The 22,023-nt window shown below is 38.7% G+C and overlaps 1 protein-coding gene across 2 annotated transcripts in view; it reads left to right on the top strand.

Moving 5' to 3' along the window:
• pleca (plectin a) overlaps positions 1–22,023 on the top strand; it is a 93,010-nt gene that overhangs the window by 17,921 nt on the left and 53,066 nt on the right. The window contains exon 1 of one of the 2 annotated variants that reach the window (XM_085346917.1): positions 19,940–21,452. The exons of the other annotated variant lie outside the window; for it this stretch is intronic. Coding sequence (XP_085203043.1) covers positions 19,994–21,452 — 1,459 coding nt within the window. The 5' untranslated portion in view covers positions 19,940–19,993. Of the gene's footprint in view, positions 1–19,939; positions 21,453–22,023 lie in introns of those variants that run through there. 2 annotated transcript variants of the gene reach the window in all.

The following is a 22,023-nucleotide window of genomic DNA, read 5'->3' on the forward strand; positions in this document are numbered from 1 at the left end:
GTCATTTTAACACTTATTATCCCCATTTTGAAGATTTTGATTTTTTAAATAAATATAAAAGCAAATTCACATTTTCATCAGCTCTATTACTTTTCTTTTGTTCAGTTTTAACCTTATGTTTAATATTTTGTCATATAGAATATAATGCATCTAGATATTCCTACTTTTTAAGCAGTTCTGTTACAGATTATGATTATTAGTTTTGGCTTCTGTAACATGGGAATTTTACAGCTTTTGAGATTAAAATGAAATATGTCTTATCCTATAAATGAAGGGTATCAAAATCAACCTTTAAAAGGTTCCTAGTTATATTTTTTTGATGAGTAGTTCCTGATTTATCTAATAAATATACTCATTTTAGAAGGCTGGCAGATTTCTTGTGAAAATGTTACAGAACTCAAATGGCTTTAACACTTGAAAAAATAATAACAAGTGAATATTTCTCTCAGATTTCATCTATAAAATGAAACATATGATGCTACCTGCTGATCCTGTGTTACAAGGGAAAAGGAAAGAGTTGTAGCTTTAGCACTGATATTTAAATGTAGGTCTCGTTCAAATCAATAGTTTAGAAAATTAGAAAAAGAAAGACCTTGTTAAGTTTAGGAATTCTAGCTGCGGTTTCATAATTTATGCATTTAAATGAATGTACATTTGTTCAGGTCATGGATATTGTTGCCTACTTCATGTAAGAGACAAATATATTTATATTTAGAGAGACAGAAAGCCCCTAATTTGAGGAGAGAACAACCAGACTGTTGCAGCTTTTTCTAATGCTGGTGTCTGTGTGGAGCTGTGGTTTGTCTGCAGTATTCTGGCAAAATGGGGTAACGCTTTGGAAAAGTTTTCCAGGCAGCGGAGGCATTTAAATGATCCTGGAGAGGGATCTGAAGGAGTCCTGCCCATTTGGATAGGCTGAGAATGTGTTCCCCAGGGCTGTGGAGACAAAGGCTCTTCGCTTCACTGAGCGCTCCCAATGGAGTTACTTAATATGTCGAACACCGCTGCTTACTCAGTCAGACTGAGTTCATTTGTAAGCATGTCGTCACTGCAGGACCATCACTCCCATTGTCTCTTTGTGTCACCTATTCTCAGACACTTGGTACAGAGTCAGGAGCCTGCTGGTGATCTGCTGTATGTCTTTAGAGGTGCATAGCAGCTATTATAGAAATTAGCATATTTTTTTCCTGTCTGCTTTACTGCTTTCTACAAGCTGATTCTCAGTCTTGACCCAATTATTTTAGCCTCATTTCAGGCTTATGTTGCTCTCAGTTGAAGAAAAGTTCTAAAAAAAAGTTATATTGTGGTGCATTCACTGACTCACTGAAATCTCTGCTTTTTCACTACCTGTTTTTTTTTTTCTTAAGTATTCTTTTTTGTATCGTTTTGCTCTCTTATAAAACAGTTTCCTGGCTTACCACACTAAATAAAGTGTTACTTTTTGTTTTATTCAAAATAGAAAATAACCAGAGTGAAGACATTCTCCTTTACTTTCAGCACTTTTTCTACCCCAGGGTTTCTCAAACTCTTGTCAGCAGGTTTTCTGTTATGAATGATGCTTTCTGAAGGATACGTGCTGGTGAAAGAAAGATGGCTGTGCTTTTCAGCAGCACAGGTCCACAGGATATCCAGTTAAAAGGAGTTCGGTGCAGGAGTCAAAGTACTTGACCTCTTGTGGTATTGTGTTGCAGGCAAAAAAGGTGAAGCAGGTCATTTTTAGAGGTATTTCCATATTTTAAACAGGTTTATATAATGAAATGGACTGCTATGTTTTTACATAAAATAAATAAATGTGTTTTATATAGATTAGTGTTAAAATGCATTTTGGGGTATTGGGGAAATCATGACAAAGTGAGGATGTTTTTTAAATAATGCCATCAGAAATACTTATCAGAAATGAAATAATCAAGAAAAACAACAGTTGAATACGTGGTTTGACCACCGCGCATGCAAGCACACTGGAGGTTGGCGAAAACATTCACCAGAAATGTTGCTTTTTGTTCCTCTTGAAGATAGCATCAAGATCTTATGATGTCTATGGAGATGTTTCCTTTCTAAATGAATTTAAACAGATCATGTGCTTTCCTGTTTGTAATGAATCAGGTGATCGTTATTAACCCACCAAGGAAAAGGGCTGCAAACACCACACAAGAATACAAGAAAACATTTGGAGATCCAGGGCTTAAACAGTGTATAAGACAAACTGTCATAAAAACAAAAAACATGAAATTTGGCATGATAATTAAAAAAAAAAAAAAGTCAACTTGAAAATTCCTGGATGACAACAGTAATTATGGCATGGACAGTTTGTTGATGCCCCATAATAACTCCAGTATATATCCATGTAGTGTGACTATATCCCAGCAGCTACAGGCCATGCTGCAGAAATGTCCCTTCATTGCAATGAGACCAGGGTAGCACTATTTGTAAGCTAAAAGCAGGAAGGCAACTGCTTCTTTTCTTGACCCTGTTAGATTTAGTCCTGTTCCGTCCACCGCAAAGTTATTGCTGTAGCCATGCGAAACACATAACACAACACCCACCAGTGCCGACAGCACAGCAATCCTTCAGAGATCTCACACTGCCGATGATGATATGTGAACATAATGCATAAGTGTCAAAAAAGTGCCCCAAATGCCCACGTTTGTTCATAAGTAAATCTGACCATATTTGGGAAACATTAATGTTCTTAATATTAATGTAAAGAAATATCTAAACATGGTGAAGCCTTAATTCCTGATTATGGCAGAAATAATCCTCAAATGCAGGGCTGTTCAAGTGCATGTTCATTTCATGCACAGCTGCAGCATTTATGATTAATCTTCTGCCTACTTCTCCATTTCATTGACTATTTGTGTGGTTTTTAACACAGAAACAAACGTGCTAATTTCCCACAGCTTTCTCTGTAAAGACTAATTGTCCAGCGCGTAAATGCACTGAAATTGTTGCACCATGAATCAGGAAATGGTGCCACTGACTAATTGTTACATCAGGCTGGCACCAATGTTGTGGGCCACATGATGCACATGGTCTTTGCTGGATTCTTGTAGTTAAATCCCCTTTTTTCCATTTACAATAACAGTAGCAGGCAGTCAGCGTCAGCCATTGTTTTTACTCTATAAAGAGTTATTTACTTTATGTACAAAGGGCTGAAAGACCAGCAGCTGAAAGCCTGTTTGCCAGTTAGACCTGCGGCTGATCTAATCAGCAGATTAAAGGCCTGAGTGGAGATCTTTGTGACTAACGAGAACAGAGACATACAGGAGGTGCTATGTATGGTCAGATAAGATGCTTGGTGACATTGTTTTGACAATTTAAGCGACCGTAGCTTCAGTAAGACAGTAGAACATACAATAGGGACACATTTAACAGCTGGAATAAATAGATTTGTGTTGGATAGTTTGATTAGATTAAAAAGTGGACTGTGCTTCGGTGAACAGATCTGATTTTGTGAGGTTAAAACGCCCTCGTCTTGATTGTCAGACCTGACTACCACATCCAGTTCAGTAATTAAACAGTACGTGGGCTTTCTTTGGTCAAATTTGACAAGTAAAATAACGTCATCATTGAGTTGTTATTAAAGACCTATATGATATAGATAGGAATCTGTAATTTAGGGATGAAGAAGTATTCCCCTTTGATTTGCTTACTCATTTTCCTACAGTTTCCCATGCATGTGTATCTCTGGTCATGCTCTGTTTCATATCTGCAGATATCTGCAAGAGATCACAGATTTCCTGTTGCTACTGCACTTTCTGTGAAGGGTATAAATGAGGGGCTGTCATCGTTGGGACAGAGAAGAGAAGGAACGCTGTTTGAAATATTAGTTACTCATAAGTTTACATCCAGGTTTCTATACAGCTTCATTTATTCACGGTGTATTTTTGTTTCTGCACACATCCTGTCTGTATTTTATGGATAGAGGGCTCATATATAGCTGTCTTAGTCTCAGTAGCTCGAAAAAGCTTCAGCTGATATCTGAGCTGCAGGAATTAGTCGATAACTATATTCAAGGTTTCTCTCTCTGCAGCCAGAGTTAAGATTCACTGCAGATGTGAAGACTAGGCTTGTTGCACAAAGCATTCCCCCTACACTCTGTGCACAGACATATATAAAACATGAAATCTTTGAGATTAGCTAAACATATGTCAGTATTCAGAATTTGTACTTAAGGTTTTCTGCTTTCTTTTGTCAGAAAAATCTACACATCGGCCAAAATGCCATCTTAAAGCTATCAGCTACTGTTTGGAGCTAATTTAACTTTGGGTAATTAATAAAAGATAAAATTAGATGTATTTGGACTGTAAAGAAAGGATGTCTTGTCTTGTCTTGTCTTGTATATCAAATACACTGGATACTAGCTACACTAGCTGTTCCCAGAATGGCAGACATGTCTTGATCTGTGGAAGATGACCTGCTTCACGAAGGCCTTGTGCTAAACTAACGAACACAACAATACTTAGTTACAGGTGACTTTGTATCACAGGTCTGTGGAACCACGATCCAGGTATACCTCAGTTTTTTTGTGCTGTGGTTTTGATTTACAGGTTTCTGGCTTTTCTATAGAGGTCAAAAACAAACAGAGCTGATGACTGGATTAATGACTGGAACACAAACAAAAACTATTATTTCCAATTCACGTTTTATCTGAATGATCTTTACACATCAACACACATGACAGAACTGTCTAGTAAAAAAGGTTCAATCACAAAATGAACACAAATCTTGTTCAGCTATTATAAACTGTAATCACCCAAATTTCAGCTTTTCTTAAATAACAAGTAGTTCCAGTTAGAAACATTAGCTGACCCACATTAGTGCAATTAAACAGAGGCAGTGTAGCCCCCTAATGGGGTCCTGTGTACTGAAGAGTGCTGGAGCTTTCAGCGAGGCTGTCAGTCATGCTGTTTGATAACTCTGGAAACGGTCCCCGCGAGTGCCCCCCTGAGTTGGCCGATGAGATTGCTTAATCCCATTAACCTTGGGTTTCCTGTAATTCAGAAGAGCAACTGCCTCCATAATTTGACACATCCTGTCTAATCATCCAATCCTTCCTCTAATCCCACTCTCAGTGGAGCGTAATTACATTCTTTATGCTTTGTTTTGTTTCAGCAGGGAAACTGAAACAAGGTGACCTCTGTGCCGCTTGTAAGACGGAGGGTTCACACGGCTAAGTTTCTTTCCCTAAAGTGGCCAGGAGGGGGCACTGTTAGTGCAGCTGCTGCGGCCTTAATGAGGCTATTGAGACGTCTGTTGTTAACATAGTTATTGCTGTTTGTTTGTTGATTCTTAAGATTTCAATTGTAATAAAAAATATAAAGGATTGGGTTTTAGAAATGGGAGAGAGTCTGCTTTGGAGGAAAGTTGAATTTCTCTTTTTTGCCTTTTTTTTCTCTCTTTCTAGGTAAGTTGCTGCTCCTGCCTTTTGTAACTTTGTGGGGTTCCAGGTGACAATAGGAGGCTGTCCGGTGTCACAGGACGGGTGAGCGCCTCCTGCTTGTGCATCAGATCTTTCTGTCCTTGCTTTTTACTCTAAAGTATCTTTTCATTTCTGTTAATGCAGGGGCATAATTAGACAAGCGAGTTTTGTATTTCGTTACAGTATGCAACTGTTCATTCCTCATTCCTTTGTGTGTGACAGTCTTCAAGTGAATGCTGCTTTTTATTTGGTATAATAGTCACTGGTACAACAGTGCTGTCGTTGTTTGTGGCACAAAGAGCTGCAGGCTGTTTGCCATCATGTCTTCTGTACTCTTTCTTCTGATGCCAAGCCAAGTGAGTAAACTGGATCTGCAGCTTGAGGCCATGTCTCGCTTTCCTTTTGCACTTTTATATCTCTGTCTTGTATCGTGTCTCAATCTCAATTTGCATCTCGCAATTATTTCAATATTCCGATATTTTTTGGGTCATTTTCTTGGTTTTGGTCAACAAGCAATTCCCAAATGTAAATATATTCAAGTTACAAGAGCATAAATTACTACTCCTTGAATTTCTTTCTTTATATACATGCACACACTATATTTTGCAAGTGTAAGAGTGGGCTGTATTCAAGGATCAGGGTGAAATCATATCCCTCCCACTGACATTTAACTTTGTCAGTAATTGTAAGTTTTAAAACCCTCGAGCTTGGTGCCGTTTCCAGAAGTTGCCTGGCATGAGACGACGTTATAAAAGCAACTGAGGCTGTTTGTCCGCCAACCCTCACCGCAGGCAAAACAGCCAGCAACAGCCAGCAAGGCGCCCTGCTGTATGAAAAGCCCTGTGAGACCCCTTCACTGCCACTTTCTATGAAGCAGATAACAGTTACTATCATGCTTATTTTTTTCTCTCGTGGGAGTGACAGTCTGGGAGTGATCTAGAAAAGGCCTGAGGAGGTGGGAATGTGGACGGGATCTGGACAGAGTGGAGGTGAAGCCCCAGTCACATTGTGTCAGGGCTGAGTTTACGAGGAGGCCGAGCTGATTTATAGGACTCCTCTAATGGCACTGAACACACATCATGCTGACATGTTGCTTCGGGGGTTTCCTGAGAGCGATGTCTTGTCAAAGTGCTTTTAAGTTTTGTTCTTGCTCGCTTGGTAGTAAACAAAACCCCATTGTGGGACCATGGTGGATCTATCACCCATTACCTTAAATCACCTTGGTGGGTAACATCCCCACAGTGACTACATTTTTGGACTTCTTCAGCTGGTAGTTAGTTGGACCTGCCTGAGAAGTTTGAGAATAAGGGTCTTTTAATAAGCCATGACTGAATATCTAACAATAAGAAACACAGGAGCTGTCTGATTGAAGCCCTGCAGCCTCCATGGAGAGAAAGTCAGTGAAGCGTGACTGTGTGCTGCTGTCAACATAGAGGCCAGTGGAAATCTGCACACCTGGCTTTATACTGGACATGGTCCAATGACTTCCTTTGGTGTTGATATGCACACTGAAAAATGTTTTGGTGAATTTACTCAACGCACCAAAGAAAATCATCTACGTCTTTGCTTAGTGAGCAAAATATACATAATTAACATAGCTTTTAATATGACACACTGTCACAAACTGTGCTTTTCACACACAATATCAAGCACATGTGAAATATACTTTGGTTTTCTCGCTGATTTAATCCCTCAAACCCTTAACTCAGCCCTCAACTTGATGATTTTCAAAAACTGTTTGCATTTTATTATCAGCCGTCCCATTATTGCTCAGTACCCGTCCGCGAAAACCAGAAGCAACAACAGTACTTACAAACATGGCTGAAGAAACCTCAGAGTCTAACACTGATTTTGCTTCGGAGACCTGGGACTTGAGGAAAGGGTTTTTCCACATCCAGTTATGTGAGCACAATTCAAGGAATTTTAGTGTTTCAGCTCCTCGTCTCGTCGTGTTGTCTCCTTCAACATAATGTCCAATGTCTCCACTCTTCTTGATGAAGACATAAATATACTCGATGGTCTTATTATATTCTCCGTATTTAATTTAACTTTTAAAACACACTTTAAATGAGATTAAACGTTCCTCTCACCACACGTTTAATCTCCATGTTTTTATGGAAGGCTGTGTAAATTAAGGATTAAAATAATCTGGAATGATTTTTATCATAAAAAGAGAATAAATGCAGGTCAGCCACATTTTAACTGTTTGCCACTTGATTAATTTAATATTTGTGGTTTTGTTGGCATAATTTAGCTCTTTTAAAATTACAAAGCCCTTTCATTGCAAAGAAAAGCATCTACATCAGTCAACCACAACACTGACAGATTCAAAAGAGCCAAAGAAATGCAGTGTTATCCCTTGAATTATGACATATAATACCAGGGATGGTGTTAATTAAATTTTAGGTTCAGTTATAATTTTAGCTTTCACGGACTGTTAAAATAAGATATTATTAAAATAAGTTATCTTTTCGTGCTTGGCCTATTATTCTCTAAAAGTTCAAATTCACTTCCCATCAGGGTGTCGCACTGAGTTCACGCTTATTTAGTTCATGTTCATGAAAATTTATGTAATTAAAAGACACATTTTACCTCTTTTTTTCTAATTATAATTTTTGTCACGATAAAGCACCTTGCAGGTCATCCTGCTGAAAACTGGTGCAGACTCCTAAAAACGGCTCCCCGACAGAACGATGCTCCCGACCACGCCCGAAAAACAGCTCAGGGAGAGCTTGAGGAACACAACAAAGAGCACAGTGTTGATGCTGCCTCCACACCCTCCAAGATTTTCATCCGAGAGTAAACTAGATACTCAGAGACCCCACTCTGCACCACATCAGATCTGTGTCCAGCTCTTTGATTGCACAAGGGGGTCCTGCACAGTATTTATTGTTTCTTTAACAAGGACGGTCAAAGTTATAGACATAAATATAAAATGCAAACATACCACATTTAATTGAAAGTGATAATTTAGACCTGTAGTCCCAATGCAGATCAGATAAATCTATGCAGGTGAAAATATACAGCTAATACATTACTTAAAAAACTAACATAATTAATTGTTTGAGATGTGCCTGAAGGGTTCGATCAATACACTGTCCCCTAATTATAACTGGTGAGGAGTGTTTGTTTACTCCCCTTTCCTAAGAACTTGTGGGTGATCTGTGTATAATCAGCTGGGATTCTCAGCAGTTTAAGTGCATTCCAGTGGTGAGCCAGTATCAAGGCAAAAGAAAAGAATACCAGAGAATTAAACTTGTCTCACAGCTTTTACACAGTAATCTCGATCGGTATGTTCAGTATGTTTTGAACAGTTCCTTCCTCGACAGTAAATCAATTAAAATGATATTTAGTGGTGATCCAGGGTTATGAGGAGGTCCGTCGATCCATGTTGAAGGCAAACGGAGCCTGTGGGCTCAGCAACAGGTTATATTTTAGGGGAGTATTCCTTTGAAATGCTCGAGTTGAGTTTCTTGGTTGGTGTGTGCGTGAATGGTAACGGAGCAACTCCAAAATAATGTCAAAACCAGAGTTTCTTTTGATGTTTTTATCACCTGAAACTTTTGGATCAGGTTGTGTGGTGAGCAGGAGAAGCTCTCAACATCTGGACGAGTGTGTCTGTTTCTTATTGTTGCCAGTAGCGATGCTATTGCCTCTGACCACTGTTCTGGCCTTGTACTCTATGCACTCATATTTCTTTGGTGCGTCATGTTACTGTGGCTGCAGGCATTCCTGGCCAGCCACGCCCTGCCATGGGTTTTGATGACTCATTGCAGTGGTCACTCACACACACACTTTCACATTTCCGTTGCTACGCTGTGGTTCCTCTTAATCATATGATGCTCCTATCTGATTTGGCGAAGTCTGGCGTTCATCCATTTTCTACTTTCCAAGTCGTCCATTTTAGGTTCAGGATTTTTCAAACCACCTTTGCACTGAGCTGCTTCATTCCTTCCCGTGTTGCCTCAGACTGGCTCAGAGGTCCATTAGTTTCTAACAGCATCAGCCATTTTTTTTTTCAGATGGTTTGTGATCCAAAGCTTTTATGCTGTGAACAGTATTTATAGTGGTTTGTGCATTACCAACAAAAACCTGTAGTCTAATAAGTTCGGCTTGACATTGTGATCCTTTAAAGCCAAATGAAAAACAATGCACTGATGCTGTTATCCATTTTGTGTTAATCAGTGATAAATATGCTTTTCAAATATTTGAATAGTTGCTACATTTTTCTAAAACTCACATGGTAACCATTTCTTGTCTTAATTACATATTTGTCCACATTTACCTGTGCATGGTAGGATAAAGCATGCTACTATCAGCACTGACAAGATTTTTGCTAAAACAAACACCAGCAACAACACAATAATGTTCTGCTCTCAGGCTTTGGTCACATTAGAGATTGTGTTCAGATTAGAGATTAGATGCTACTGATCAAACATGAGAAACATAAAGCTACAGCCATCAAAAATAGCTCAGGAAAAAAATAAGGCCTTGCCAAGTAAAGCTAACATGTCACAAGTCTGCCACAGCTCTGCACAGTCAGTAGTTTCCAGTAACCATTAAATGCTTGAAATACCCTGATACCACTCATCAGCCTGCAGACCTGTTTGAGTGTCAGCGATCTTCCTCTTGTTTGTCCCTCTTCTGCAGTAGGATGCTGCAGCATCTCACTCAAGGACAGTTTGACATCGAGGTGTGAAGTCAGGAAAGCTTGAATAGCCTTGTTGGCTGCCCTCAACTTAGCTGTCTGCTCATATACAGAGATATATAATTAGTGTCAGTCCCAGGTAGGCGTAAATCAAGTAGTCATACACACTAGGCCCAGGATCCTGCAGCAGCCACCAGGCCCAGGCTCTTCCAGCAGCCACCAGGCCCAGGCTCTTCCAGCAGCCACCAGGCCCAGGATCCTGCAGCAGCCACCAGGCCCAGGCTCTTCCAGCAGCCACCAGGCCCAGGCTCTTCCAGCAGCCACCAGGCCCAGGCTCTTCCAGCAGCCACCAGGCCCAGGATCCTCCAGCAGCCACCAGGCCCAGGATCCTCCAGCAGCCACTAGGCCCAGGATCCTCTAGCAAGGCACCAGCAAGTAAATCAACAGTGACTTCAACGGGCCATCACAAGGAAATACCAATCTCATCATTTTCAAAATGCCACCTAAAAAAGCAAACCCAGGAGTTGAAGGCAATTAACCAGTGAGGTTAATTGCCAGGACAGGCCGGGTTTCGGCAATCCTCAAGGGTGCTTCGCAACCAGTGGGCCTTAACGCTGTTAAGATGCCGCCTAAGAGGAGCAACGTTAATGAGGAGGAACTGGAGGACATAAAGAAATCCCTAAACTTTATGTCTGAAGAAATAACAACAATTTCCAAACAACAAAAACTGATACTCAATTTAATGGATGATATTAAAGAACTAAGAAGGCAGAGCGAGGAAAAGGACAAGAAGATTGCTATGCTGGAAGGACGGGTGTCAGATCTGGAACAATATTCAAGAGTAAATGATGTGATAGTGACAGGACTGGAAACCAAGCATCAGACATACGCACGGGTAGCAGCATCAGAGAGAGGGGAGCCACCCGAGCAAGAGCTACGCTCTTTGGAAGAGCAGGTAATGGCCTTCTTTAAAAGCAAAGGTATAGAAATGGACAGTAAAAATATTGAGGGATGCCATCCTCTTCCGAGAAAAAATCAAATACCTGCCATTATCATTCGTTTTGTTAATAGAAAACAGAAAAAAGAACTGCTCAAGCAAGGAAGAAAGCTAAAAGGTACAAATGTTTATTTAAATGAACACCTAATCAAGAAAAATGCAGACATTGCAAGACAAGCAAGAATATTAAGAAAACAGAAGAAAATACAGTCAACTTGGACGTCAGACTGTAAAATATTCATTAAGTTAAATGGAACACCAGAGCAGGCTAAGGTTCTAGTCATTAAAGAGATGACTGAACTAAAAAAATATAACTGATAAATGCAAAGCAGTGCTAAATATGATGGGACCGTCCAAGTGCACAACCAATGCAGATGTCTGACAATTTTCAACTAACAACTCATATAGATATTGAAAATAAGACATTGATGTATGACAGCAACATAGATCCTGATTGTAATTTCTTTAACAATAAGACAAATGAATGCAATTATTATACAAATGAGCAACTTAAAAAGGAATTCAAGGTAGAACAGGGTATAACAATGGTTCACTTTAATAGTCGAAGCTTATATGCAAACTTTCAATCCATCAAAGACTACATAACACAGTTTGAACAGCCATTCAATGTGATAGCCATATCGGAGACCTGGATAACTCCTGGAAAGGAAGAAGACTTTAAAATAAATGGATATGAATTCCTTCATGTAGACAGGATCAACAAGAAAGGAGGTGGGGTGGCACTTTACATTGATAAAAACCTAAAGTACAAAAGAATGGGAAGAATGACAACTGTTATTGATGGAGTGATGGAATGTTTATCAGTGGAAATAAGTATAGAAAAAAGGAAAAACCTAATTGTCAGTTGTATATATAGAACACCAGGATCTAAGATTGAGATATTTAAGGATAATATGGAGGACTTATTTACAAATATAAATCAGAAAAGAATGTTTATTTGTGGGGACTTTAATATTGACTTATTGAATCCAAATCATAATAAGAGTACAGAAGAATTTATTGATTCCATGTACAGCATCGGTTTATTTCCACTGATAACAAGACCGACCAGAATAACATCTCATTGTGCAACTCTATTAGATAATATATTTACAAATATAATAGAAGGAAAGATAAAAAGTGGGCTGTTAATCAATGATATAAGTGACCATTTACCAGTCTTTGCATCTTATAAATGCCATTATAAAGTGAACAACGATGGACATAAGATTATTTACAAAAGAATAAGAACAGAGAAGACCTTAAATTGTCTTAGAAATGAACTTTTAAAGCAAGATTGGAATATTGTGTATGAACAAACAGAAGTTAATAAAGCTTACGAAGGATTTTTAAGAACATTTAACACATTACTTGATAAAAACTGCCCAGTAATTGAAATCAATAGGAAACACAACTATGCAGGAAGACCATGGATGACAAAAGGACTACAAAATGCCAGCAAAAAAAAGAATACCCTATATCGAGAATTCATAAAAAAGAGAACAATAGAAACTGAAATGAAGTATAAAACTTACAAAAATAAATTAACTAATATAATGAGATCCTGTAAAAGAGAGTATTACATTAAAAGGTTAGAACACAATAAAGATAACACAAGAGATATATGGAATGTATTAAACAGAATAATCAAAAATGAATCAAGGAATAATGATTACCCTGGATACTTTATAGAAGGGACAAGAAGTATTAATAACATGGAAGAGATAGTAAATGGCTTTAATGAATTCTTCGTAAACATAGGGCCAAAACTGGCAGAAGAAATAAAGGTTGATGGAATAGAAAGGGACACTGGTGAAAATATTGAAAGGAATAGTAGCTCAATGTTTTTAAGAGCAGTGGAAGAGAAAGAGATTTATGACATAGTTAGAGGACTTAAGAACAAAACCAGTACAGACTGGAATGATATTGATATGGTAACGGTAAAGACAGTTATTGATGGTATCGTAAAACCATTAAAATATATATTCAACTTGTCGTTTCAAAAAGGAGTTTTTCCACAAAAAATGAAAGTTGCTAAAGTTATTCCCATTTACAAAACCGGTGAAAGACATCATTTTACAAACTATAGACCAGTGTCAATACTCTCCCAGTTCTCTAAGATACTGGAAAAACTCTTCATAAAAAGATTTGATAGTTTTGTGGAAAAATATGAATTAATGACAGATAGTCAGTATGGGTTCAGAAGCAACAGATCAACAGCTTTGGCACTGATAGATTTAATGGAAAAGATAACGGAATGTATGGATAATAAGAGGTATGCGCTCGGAGTTTTCTTAGATCTAAAGAAGGCGTTTGATACTGTTAATCATGAAATTCTATTAAAAAAACTGGAAAAGTACGGGTTTAGGGGAGTGGTTTTGGAATGGTTAAAAAGCTATGTAGGGAATAGGCAACAATATGTACAAATAAATGAATATAAATCTAATTTGATGGATATAGCTTGTGGAGTACCTCAAGGTTCAGTACTGGGTCCAAAAATGTTTATTATGTACTTAAATGATATCTGCAGAGTATCGGAGATTTTAAAGTTTGTAATATTTGCAGATGACACAAATATACTGTGTTCAGGTGTGGAGTTGCCACAGGTTTTGGGGATGATCACACAGGAATTAACGATATTAAAGAAGTGGTTTGATATAAATAAATTATCATTGAATCTAGATAAAACCAAATTTATGTTGTTTGGAAACCAAAAGAAAAACATCGAAGTAGAAATATGTGTTGACAATGTATATTTAGAAAGAGTAAATGAAATAAAATTTCTTGGGGTGATCATTGACCACAAGCTCTGTTGGAAGCCACACATTACTTATGTTCGGGGGAAATTGGCACGGGGCATTGCCGTCCTGGGGAAAGCAAAGCATATGTTGGATCAGAAAGCACTGCACATTTTATACTGTGCTTTACTACTGCCATATATGAGCTACTGTGTAGAGGTCTGGGGAAACACATACAAAAGTAACACACAAACAATAACTATAATACAGAAAAGGGCCATTAGATTAATAAATAATGTAGGGTACAGGGACCATACAAATGCACTCTTTGTCAAAATGCAAGCTATTAAATTCCAAGACTTGGTGAAGCTTAAAACAGCGCAAATAATGTATAAAGTAAGAAATAAATTGCTTCCCAAAGAAATCTGTAAATTGTTCATAGAAAGAGAAGGTGGGTATAACTTAAGAGGGAAATGGAATTTAAAAATACAAAGTGCTAGAACAACTTTAAGAACTATGTCTATCTCAATTGCAGGAGTTAAATTATGGAACAGTCTAACAGAAGAAATAAAAGACAGTCAAAACATAAAACAGTTTAAAGTAAAATATAAAAACCTAATTTTAAATAAGTATAAGAATGAAGAAAACGGGGTTAACCCAGGACGGTAATGTTGCTGGTAATGGTGTTGCGGTTCTTTTTTGTTTTTTTGTTTTGTTTTGGTTTGTTGTTTTTCCATAACTTGTGTATCTGCAAATATACACATTCTGTATTTTTCATATGAAAGAAACTATACTGTGGTGGGGCTTGCTAATTTCTTGTTTTTGATTTATGTATGTTATGTTTTGTTTTACTTCATATGTTTCATATGTTGTTTGTTTAATTTAAGACAAAAAAAATTAAATGAATGAGAGGTAAAACTTGAGGGGGTAGGGACAAATAAGTAAATACTTCAGCCTACTCCTTTTCAAACAAATAATGGAATGATATTTTGTAATGATTGTGAAGGCACATGTTTGAAATGTTTGAAATAAAAATGAACTGAACTGAACTGAACTGAATTTAAGGGTGTCTAAAAGCTGTGAAAAAGTAGCTTTCTTTCTGTTATTAGCTAAGAGAACAGAAAAGTGGACAGTGGTGAGCAACAGCCCGATCATGTCTAAATTTACTTCAAACCCACGCTCTGCAACATGTATCTAATACACGTATCTAATAAACATTGAGAAGTTCAGTATATTTAGATGGTGCAATGACTCACAGGCTGTGACACAAGGCTGCGTTTCCTCTGCTGTTTGTTTACAGGCTACATCCTTCTTGGTGCTGTCATGATAACAGCATAAAGACACTTCATACAAACAAACTCCTGCTGCCACAAGCAGCTCTCTCTTTCTCCTTTGATTAAAACAATTTCATTGCAGTGGGCAGCTTTGACCTGGCCAGTGTTTGGAGCTCCATTTATAGCTTCATTCTTTCACTTTGGTTGTTTTTCTTCTGGGACAGGCCCAAATCACACAGTGTTTATTCAGCTTAACAAGGACTCATTACTGCAGCAGAGACATGGCTCCATATGAAATTGATTAACTCCTCGCTGAGCACTGATAAAAATGCTTATGAGAAATTCTGCTTTCTCCTATGTGCATTTTTTAATGATGCTATCCGGGTAACAAGCATATACGTCCATGATGTTAAAATCAGATTTGTCAACATTAACCATCTATCAGTTCCCAAAAAACCTCTAGCTGTATTTTTGGTTTATATGGGATGTTTTAATTAAATGCATAATCAAAAAGCAATATATTAAACAGCCAACTGGATTTGTATTTGTATAATATTTCAACATTTGCAGTTTAATCAGGTGCGATTCATCTTTTTCTGATGAGATTTAAGTTTCCTTTTTCAAATACATTTAAACTAAACCATACTAAACTAAACTGCATTGTAGAGATTCCATCTCTAAAATTAGTATGAAACTGCTACAAGCTTTGTTGGTGAATCTTATCACTCTGTTTAGTTTAATGTTAGGTACACTTACTTTCTTGTGTGTGTTCTCTGTTTTTCACTCATATTTGTGAGTGGGCTGATGTGTAAGGGTAGAGATGTCCATATAAAGGTTCCATTATATGGAGTTTCCAGCAAATTTTAAATCCATGAGCCATTCTGCTAAAAGTTGACACCGTATCCATCTGCCTTGGGAAAAAATGTGCCTTTTAAATCACTAAAAGATTTTTGCACTCGTTTTACATGAGGTGGACAGATGTAAGTACTAACTCCAGAAGCACAGATGGATCAGAGAATAAGACGGATGACGCCTTTAATGCATACATTATCCAGAGGAATTTGGCCTCCATTGCACTGCAGACAGTTCAGTTTGCAGAATGTCCTCAGGACTTAACTGAACATCGTGTCAGGAACATGTTTTAAGTGCAATAGTTGCAGAATTTATCACCACACGTGTGTGTGAACTGTTTCAGCAATAGTCCTCCCAGCATTTTCCCACTGCTCCATTTCCAAATGTCAAAATGCAGACTTGAATTTAACGACTTGGAAGACAACCATACAGCTTAAACGACTCGCTATAAAGTACGCACTGGAATGTGGAGAGCATTTATCTGCCAGTAGAGTTGAATAGGTTTATTTTAAAGCACCCAGTGTCACTTTGAGTTGTCTTCATTCCCTCGACCTCGACCATCTGTTAGGGAAAATGTTCTAAAACACTTCTTCAGTAAAGACTCAGAGAAGAGAAACACACAGAAGTTCTTGCTAGCAAGGGCAGTCTCCACACTAAGAGACTCCAGTGAGAGAACTGCCCTGGTCTTTATTTATACTCTTGAGCGTATGTGTGTGTGTGTGTGTGGTGTGTGTGTGTGTGTGTGTGTGTGTGTGTGTGTGTGTCACTGCTGATCAAAAGGGTCATATAACATACAAACACAAAAGGTACATCCTTGGTCATAAAGAGGGTAGTCTCCCCCACCCTAGATGGCACGGTGAGGAAGTCCAGCAGTTAAAGCACTTAGACTGAAACAGACATAGCTACGTTAAAACAATAAAACAAGGTGCGACCTCTCCCACGCTCCCAGGCGTGGGGGTGCATTCCTGGGATGCACCCCAAGCCTGCAGCCTGTTAGAGATCACACACAATTAATTATATGCCTCTAAGTATACATGGTTGAATATTTTCTAATACAAATAACTACATGCAGTATTCTACCATATGCAAACTTATATCACTAAAAGATTATACTGACTACTAAATACAATTTTCCATTGACACCATCGCCACCATGGCAATGAGCTTTCATCATGACTTGGAGAGAGCAACAATAAACATCTACATTATTTATATCCAGACAAAGGTTGAGGATGCGTATATTTTTTATTTTTCCCATCAGGCTTTTTTAAATAAGATTGACTGGAGATCGTCAATCTCTAGATTGCATTTAAGAAAGGCTATAACTGAAGCTGTTAGAGGTGTGACGCAGGTGCAGACAGCTTCACTTCACTCCATCTATGATTCTGTGTTTGAAAACCAAACAAAAACTCTATTGTTGCCGCCAGTGTGTTTGATATAGAGCCACGGACAGGTAATGGAGAACACATGGCGATTAAGTCTCTGCATCCAGTGAGCCAACACAGTCCTCAAGTTTTTTTGATGAATCCCAAGACCACTAAATTCTTGCGCTGTGAGAGGCCTGTTTTCTTTTACCAGAAGAGTTCTTACCAGCTGTGCCATGCAGCAAGAATTTATCTGTGCTAGCAAAAAGATTGTGATTCATTCTTCCAGACATCTTCACTTAACGCTTCAGTATATCATTTCGAGTTCTATGACAGCCTATCGAAATACGATGGAACTGGCAGGAGATCATTTGCCGGGTATGATCTGCAGTGGAGCCTCATCTGGCGCAAAAGTTATTTGCGCTGATTGTTGCCATGCCCCAAAAGGGCGGGGTTATATCCATCTCCAGAATTCTGATTTATCAGTGGCAGTGTTTATGTGACTGCATAATGTTGAAATAGCTTAATACTGTTTGCCCCAGACCTGCTAGAGGGAGTCATCTTCCCTCTCCTGCATGCTCTTACTCAAAGCGATTTCTTATGAAACATTGCTCCCAGTAGAGCAATCAAGTTTCTTGACAAATGGGTTTGACACAAACAGGCAAAAGCTGATTTTCATTAAGCAGATTATAAAATTGATTGTTTGGAAAAATTATTAAAAAGCTTGAACCTCTGTATTTATTTCAACACTTCACCCTAATAGGTTTTCTGTTCAGAGATTTTAATGTGATCAGCAGAGATGTGCTCCTATATTCATTATTATTAAATGACTGTTAAATGTTGCAGCTGTCAGAGAGAAGAGGGAAAATTAGGAAGAATTAGGGAAAATCACCATCTCCTGCAGACTTTTTCCAAACCTCCTGTTTGTATTTTTAGCTCCACTGGCAGCTGTTGTTACCCTGGACTCTTATAACTGCTGTTCAGTCTCATTTGGTCTCAGAGGAGGTTGAGTAACATGGACCTAAACACAGGCACAATTGTCTTTTCTTATGGGGAAATCCACGACTTGATGGCTTTTCCATCTAGGTTTGCAGAATTGGCTGGCCGGAGATGTGGGCTATGAGTGAGGAAAGGAAAGCATGGAGACCAAAGATTATACACTGTTTGTACTTAATGTTTGACATTTAGGTTTGGTGTCTTTGAATAGCACTGAAGAACCTTTGGAAAACATTAGTGACCATGACTGTATATTATATTGGGCAAATTCAGTAGTTTAGAATACAAAGAGAGCCTTTCATTCTGGAACCTTGTATTTCATCAAAGTGACATTTTCAAAACCTCTTGCCTTTAAAAACACATGCCGATGATTCGCCACAGCTGTCCCTGTTTTGCACAGCATTGTATGCATGGTTGTTATCCCCTCAGGCCTGTTCGGTGTTGGTTGTGTCATCCCTGCCCCATATCAGATGTTTTAGCTTTCAGCTTGTTTTTTCCCTGTTATCTGTTACCTACACATCTGTTTGAATGTTAAAGTCTCATTTCATTCATGCATGTAACACGGTATATGTACTATTCTGCAGTGTGTCTGTCTTACAGATGATTGGATTACCACCCATCACCGCTAATTGTTGTATCCCTGTGTTATTACAGGTGTATTACTTCTAATGTCTGATGCTGTGTTAGAGTGCTGCACATTTTAAATCACCATCCTTTTACTGAAAATCTTCTGTGCAGTTATTTGTCCAAATGACTCTGAGGTATGCTAAAAGGCAGAATGTAATGTCTGGCTTTTTTGGTTTTAATTCTTTAGTTATTGCCAGGCTCCGTTTGGACTGTAGTCAACATACCACTAGCTCATTACAGTTACTCCAATCCTGCGTTATTAAGACCTTCAGTAAGTCCTGCAGTGACTTTACAAAAACTATTTTTATTGTTTTTGTCTCCAGTGCTGTTGGTAAACTCTTGTTGTTGTTCTCATCTGAGGCTGGTGAGGAAGGATTAAGATGACAACCTAGTGATGGTGAATTTGTGTGTGATGCACAGTTTTCTACACCATCAGCTCATATATGAAATAACTAATAGTACTAAAACTGGTTCACGTTAAGTAACTAGACATGAATAATATCTTGCATTTTAAATATTTATTTCATGATTATATATTGTCATACACTGTCTGATTTGTGCATAGATTTTGACGGATTATTTAGCAAAGAAAGAATTAATTGTTTGCGTTTTTATATATATAAAACCCACACTGTTTTTGCACTTTGTGTTGAAAGCTGGCTAAGGTAGCAGGGGTTTTGTAGCAGCGGCACTGCCCATTACCCACACAAGGTCCAAACCTCCTTTTCTCGTCTCTGTTTGGATCCTTTTGGTTTCTGTTTGCATCCTGTGTGCGCACACCCCTTTAGATTCTCCTCCTCTCTTCCCTCTCGCCTCTCATCCGCACTGTTTCTGTTTCGACTGGGGACTGAGAAGGTAGGAGGGGTTCTGAGCATCGCTGTTTCTCCATGCTGACTCATGATGACAACTGGGTAGATAAATGCTTCATCAAAGTGAATCCAAAATTATGTAGAATTAAGAATTTTTAACAGGTCTTCTTTGTGATATATTTCTCTATGCAAATACTGCACATTGAAGTGCTTATAGTATCTGAAGAAGGAATTCCTTGAGGATCTCAAAGAACACAAGGGAAGACATAATGGTGGCTGGAATGGTAATGCCATTAGCCAATCTGAAAGCAATCTACGAGCTTCTCTTCAAAGATGGCGTCATTGTGGTTAAGAAGGACAGGCGGCCACAGTCCATGCATCCTGATCTCAATGGGGTGAATAACCTAAAGGTGATCCGTGCCTTGGGCTCTCTCAAAACTAAAGGCTACGTCAGGGAGACTTTTGCCTGGAAACATGCCTATTATTATCTCACCAATGAAGGTATCGGGTACCTGCGAGATTACCTGCACCTGCCTCCAGAAATCATGCCTAGAACCCTTCATCGCATTTTTCGCCCTGGATTTTCTGCTCGAGTTCAAAGCGTGAAAGGCCCGAGATCTTCCATTTCAGAACTGAAGGCCCAAGGAAGAACCCAAGAGGGTGTTACGGACAGGCACGTTTACCGTCACAAGAGAGTTGAAGAAGAACAACCTGACAGACTTCCAAAAACCTTCAGAGGCTCCTACCAGATGTCCATTGGTCAGCCTAGAGATCAAAACACTACCTTGTTCAAGGTGGACAAAGACCTCTGCATAGAAGAGGAAAGTCACAGTAAAGTTTTCAATGCTTCTGTTCTCCACCATGAAGACAAAGCCACCAGAGGTCATTACTCAGTCGAGGAGGCCAAGCAAGGTTTTCATTCTCCTTCAGTTGTGATAAAGTTTCCAAAAGAAATCCAGACAGTTCAGAAGGTTCCTGGTGTTCCAGTAACAGAGGTCCTGCAGGAATCGTTTAAGAACACATGTGCTGAACCACAAACAGGTTATAAGGAGTCTGGACGTGTTGCTATGGCCACCATGAAGGTGCAGAAGACTACAACTGAGGAACCTGTAAAAGAACTGATCTTAAATGAGATGAGAAGAGAGACCAAATATCTGTTCTTGGGGGTTCTTGAAGAAGAGGTACCTGCGAGTGAATGCGGTATACAAATGGTAGCAGACCCCCAGGCAGTCCCTTTGATGGAAGAGCTTATTGATGATGAAGAGAAAGATGAAGACCTTCTCCATGAGGTTGTCAACTCAGCTCCGTTTGGATCTTCTGCTGACGTTGTGACAGAAGAATACCACAAGAAGTTGCCAGGTGATGTTGAGGAGATGAAACATGTGATGGTTGAAGTTTACAGCCCTGCAGATAAAAGTGAAACATCCAAGTGTGACACTTACAAATCTGTGCAAAATATTCCCGAGGAAAAAACAATGGAATCTGACATTACAGATACAGAGAATGAAAAAGACAGTGAGACAATAGTTTCTGCAGAAGTCATGATTTCTCATGATGCATCTGGAGCCTCCTCCACTGCAGCCACTAAAGCAGACCGTCCCGTCCCTATAGTCCCACCAGTTTACCCAGCTCTGAAGATCCCTCTGCTTCAGGTAGACTGCACCACTCTTACAGAAGAACCTGAAAAAGGTAAAGATGCTCAGAAGACCGGGCCTGACTTCCCTGAAGGTTTGAGCTTCTTCTAACTCCTCCTCCCGTTTCTTCCTCTTTCATTTGCAGTAAAGGCTATCTTGGTGTTGCTATGGCTGCTGGCTCTGTTTATGTGGATGAAGCAGAGATAATTTAATCTCGTCTCTTATTGATACAAATAATGGTCCTGTCATTTTTCATATAGCTAAATAACAACAGACTGTCAATTAGGTGTCATTTTACAGATGCGGATTGTGGCAACCAGTGGCCCACTTACACAGACAAGCTTTGTCTAAATGTGAATCATGCACATGTTTGCATACTGTATGTTAGTGAGGGTACAGTTATATTTTTAAAATGCATTAGTCCTCATTTTGTTTACTGTCACACATCTGCTTACGGGACTCACAGTAACTAAAACTCGAACTGTAGAAACATTAAGAATTTATAACAAATAAGAAAATAATGTGACTTTTATCCAACACTGATTATTGAGACACCTTGTAGATCATTCGTTTTATGTGGCCTGTGATGCTTTACCTCTGCTAGTCTTCTTAACTGGAAACACATATAACTCTTTCTTTGAGATGTTTCGAGGGTTAAAAACAAG

This window comes from Diplotaxodon limnothrissa, linkage group LG22, assembly GCF_057381915.1.
Source record: "Diplotaxodon limnothrissa isolate DT_005_m linkage group LG22, D_limnothrissa_male_GT1.1, whole genome shotgun sequence".
In the NCBI taxonomy this organism is placed as follows: Eukaryota; Metazoa; Chordata; class Actinopteri; order Cichliformes; family Cichlidae; genus Diplotaxodon; species Diplotaxodon limnothrissa.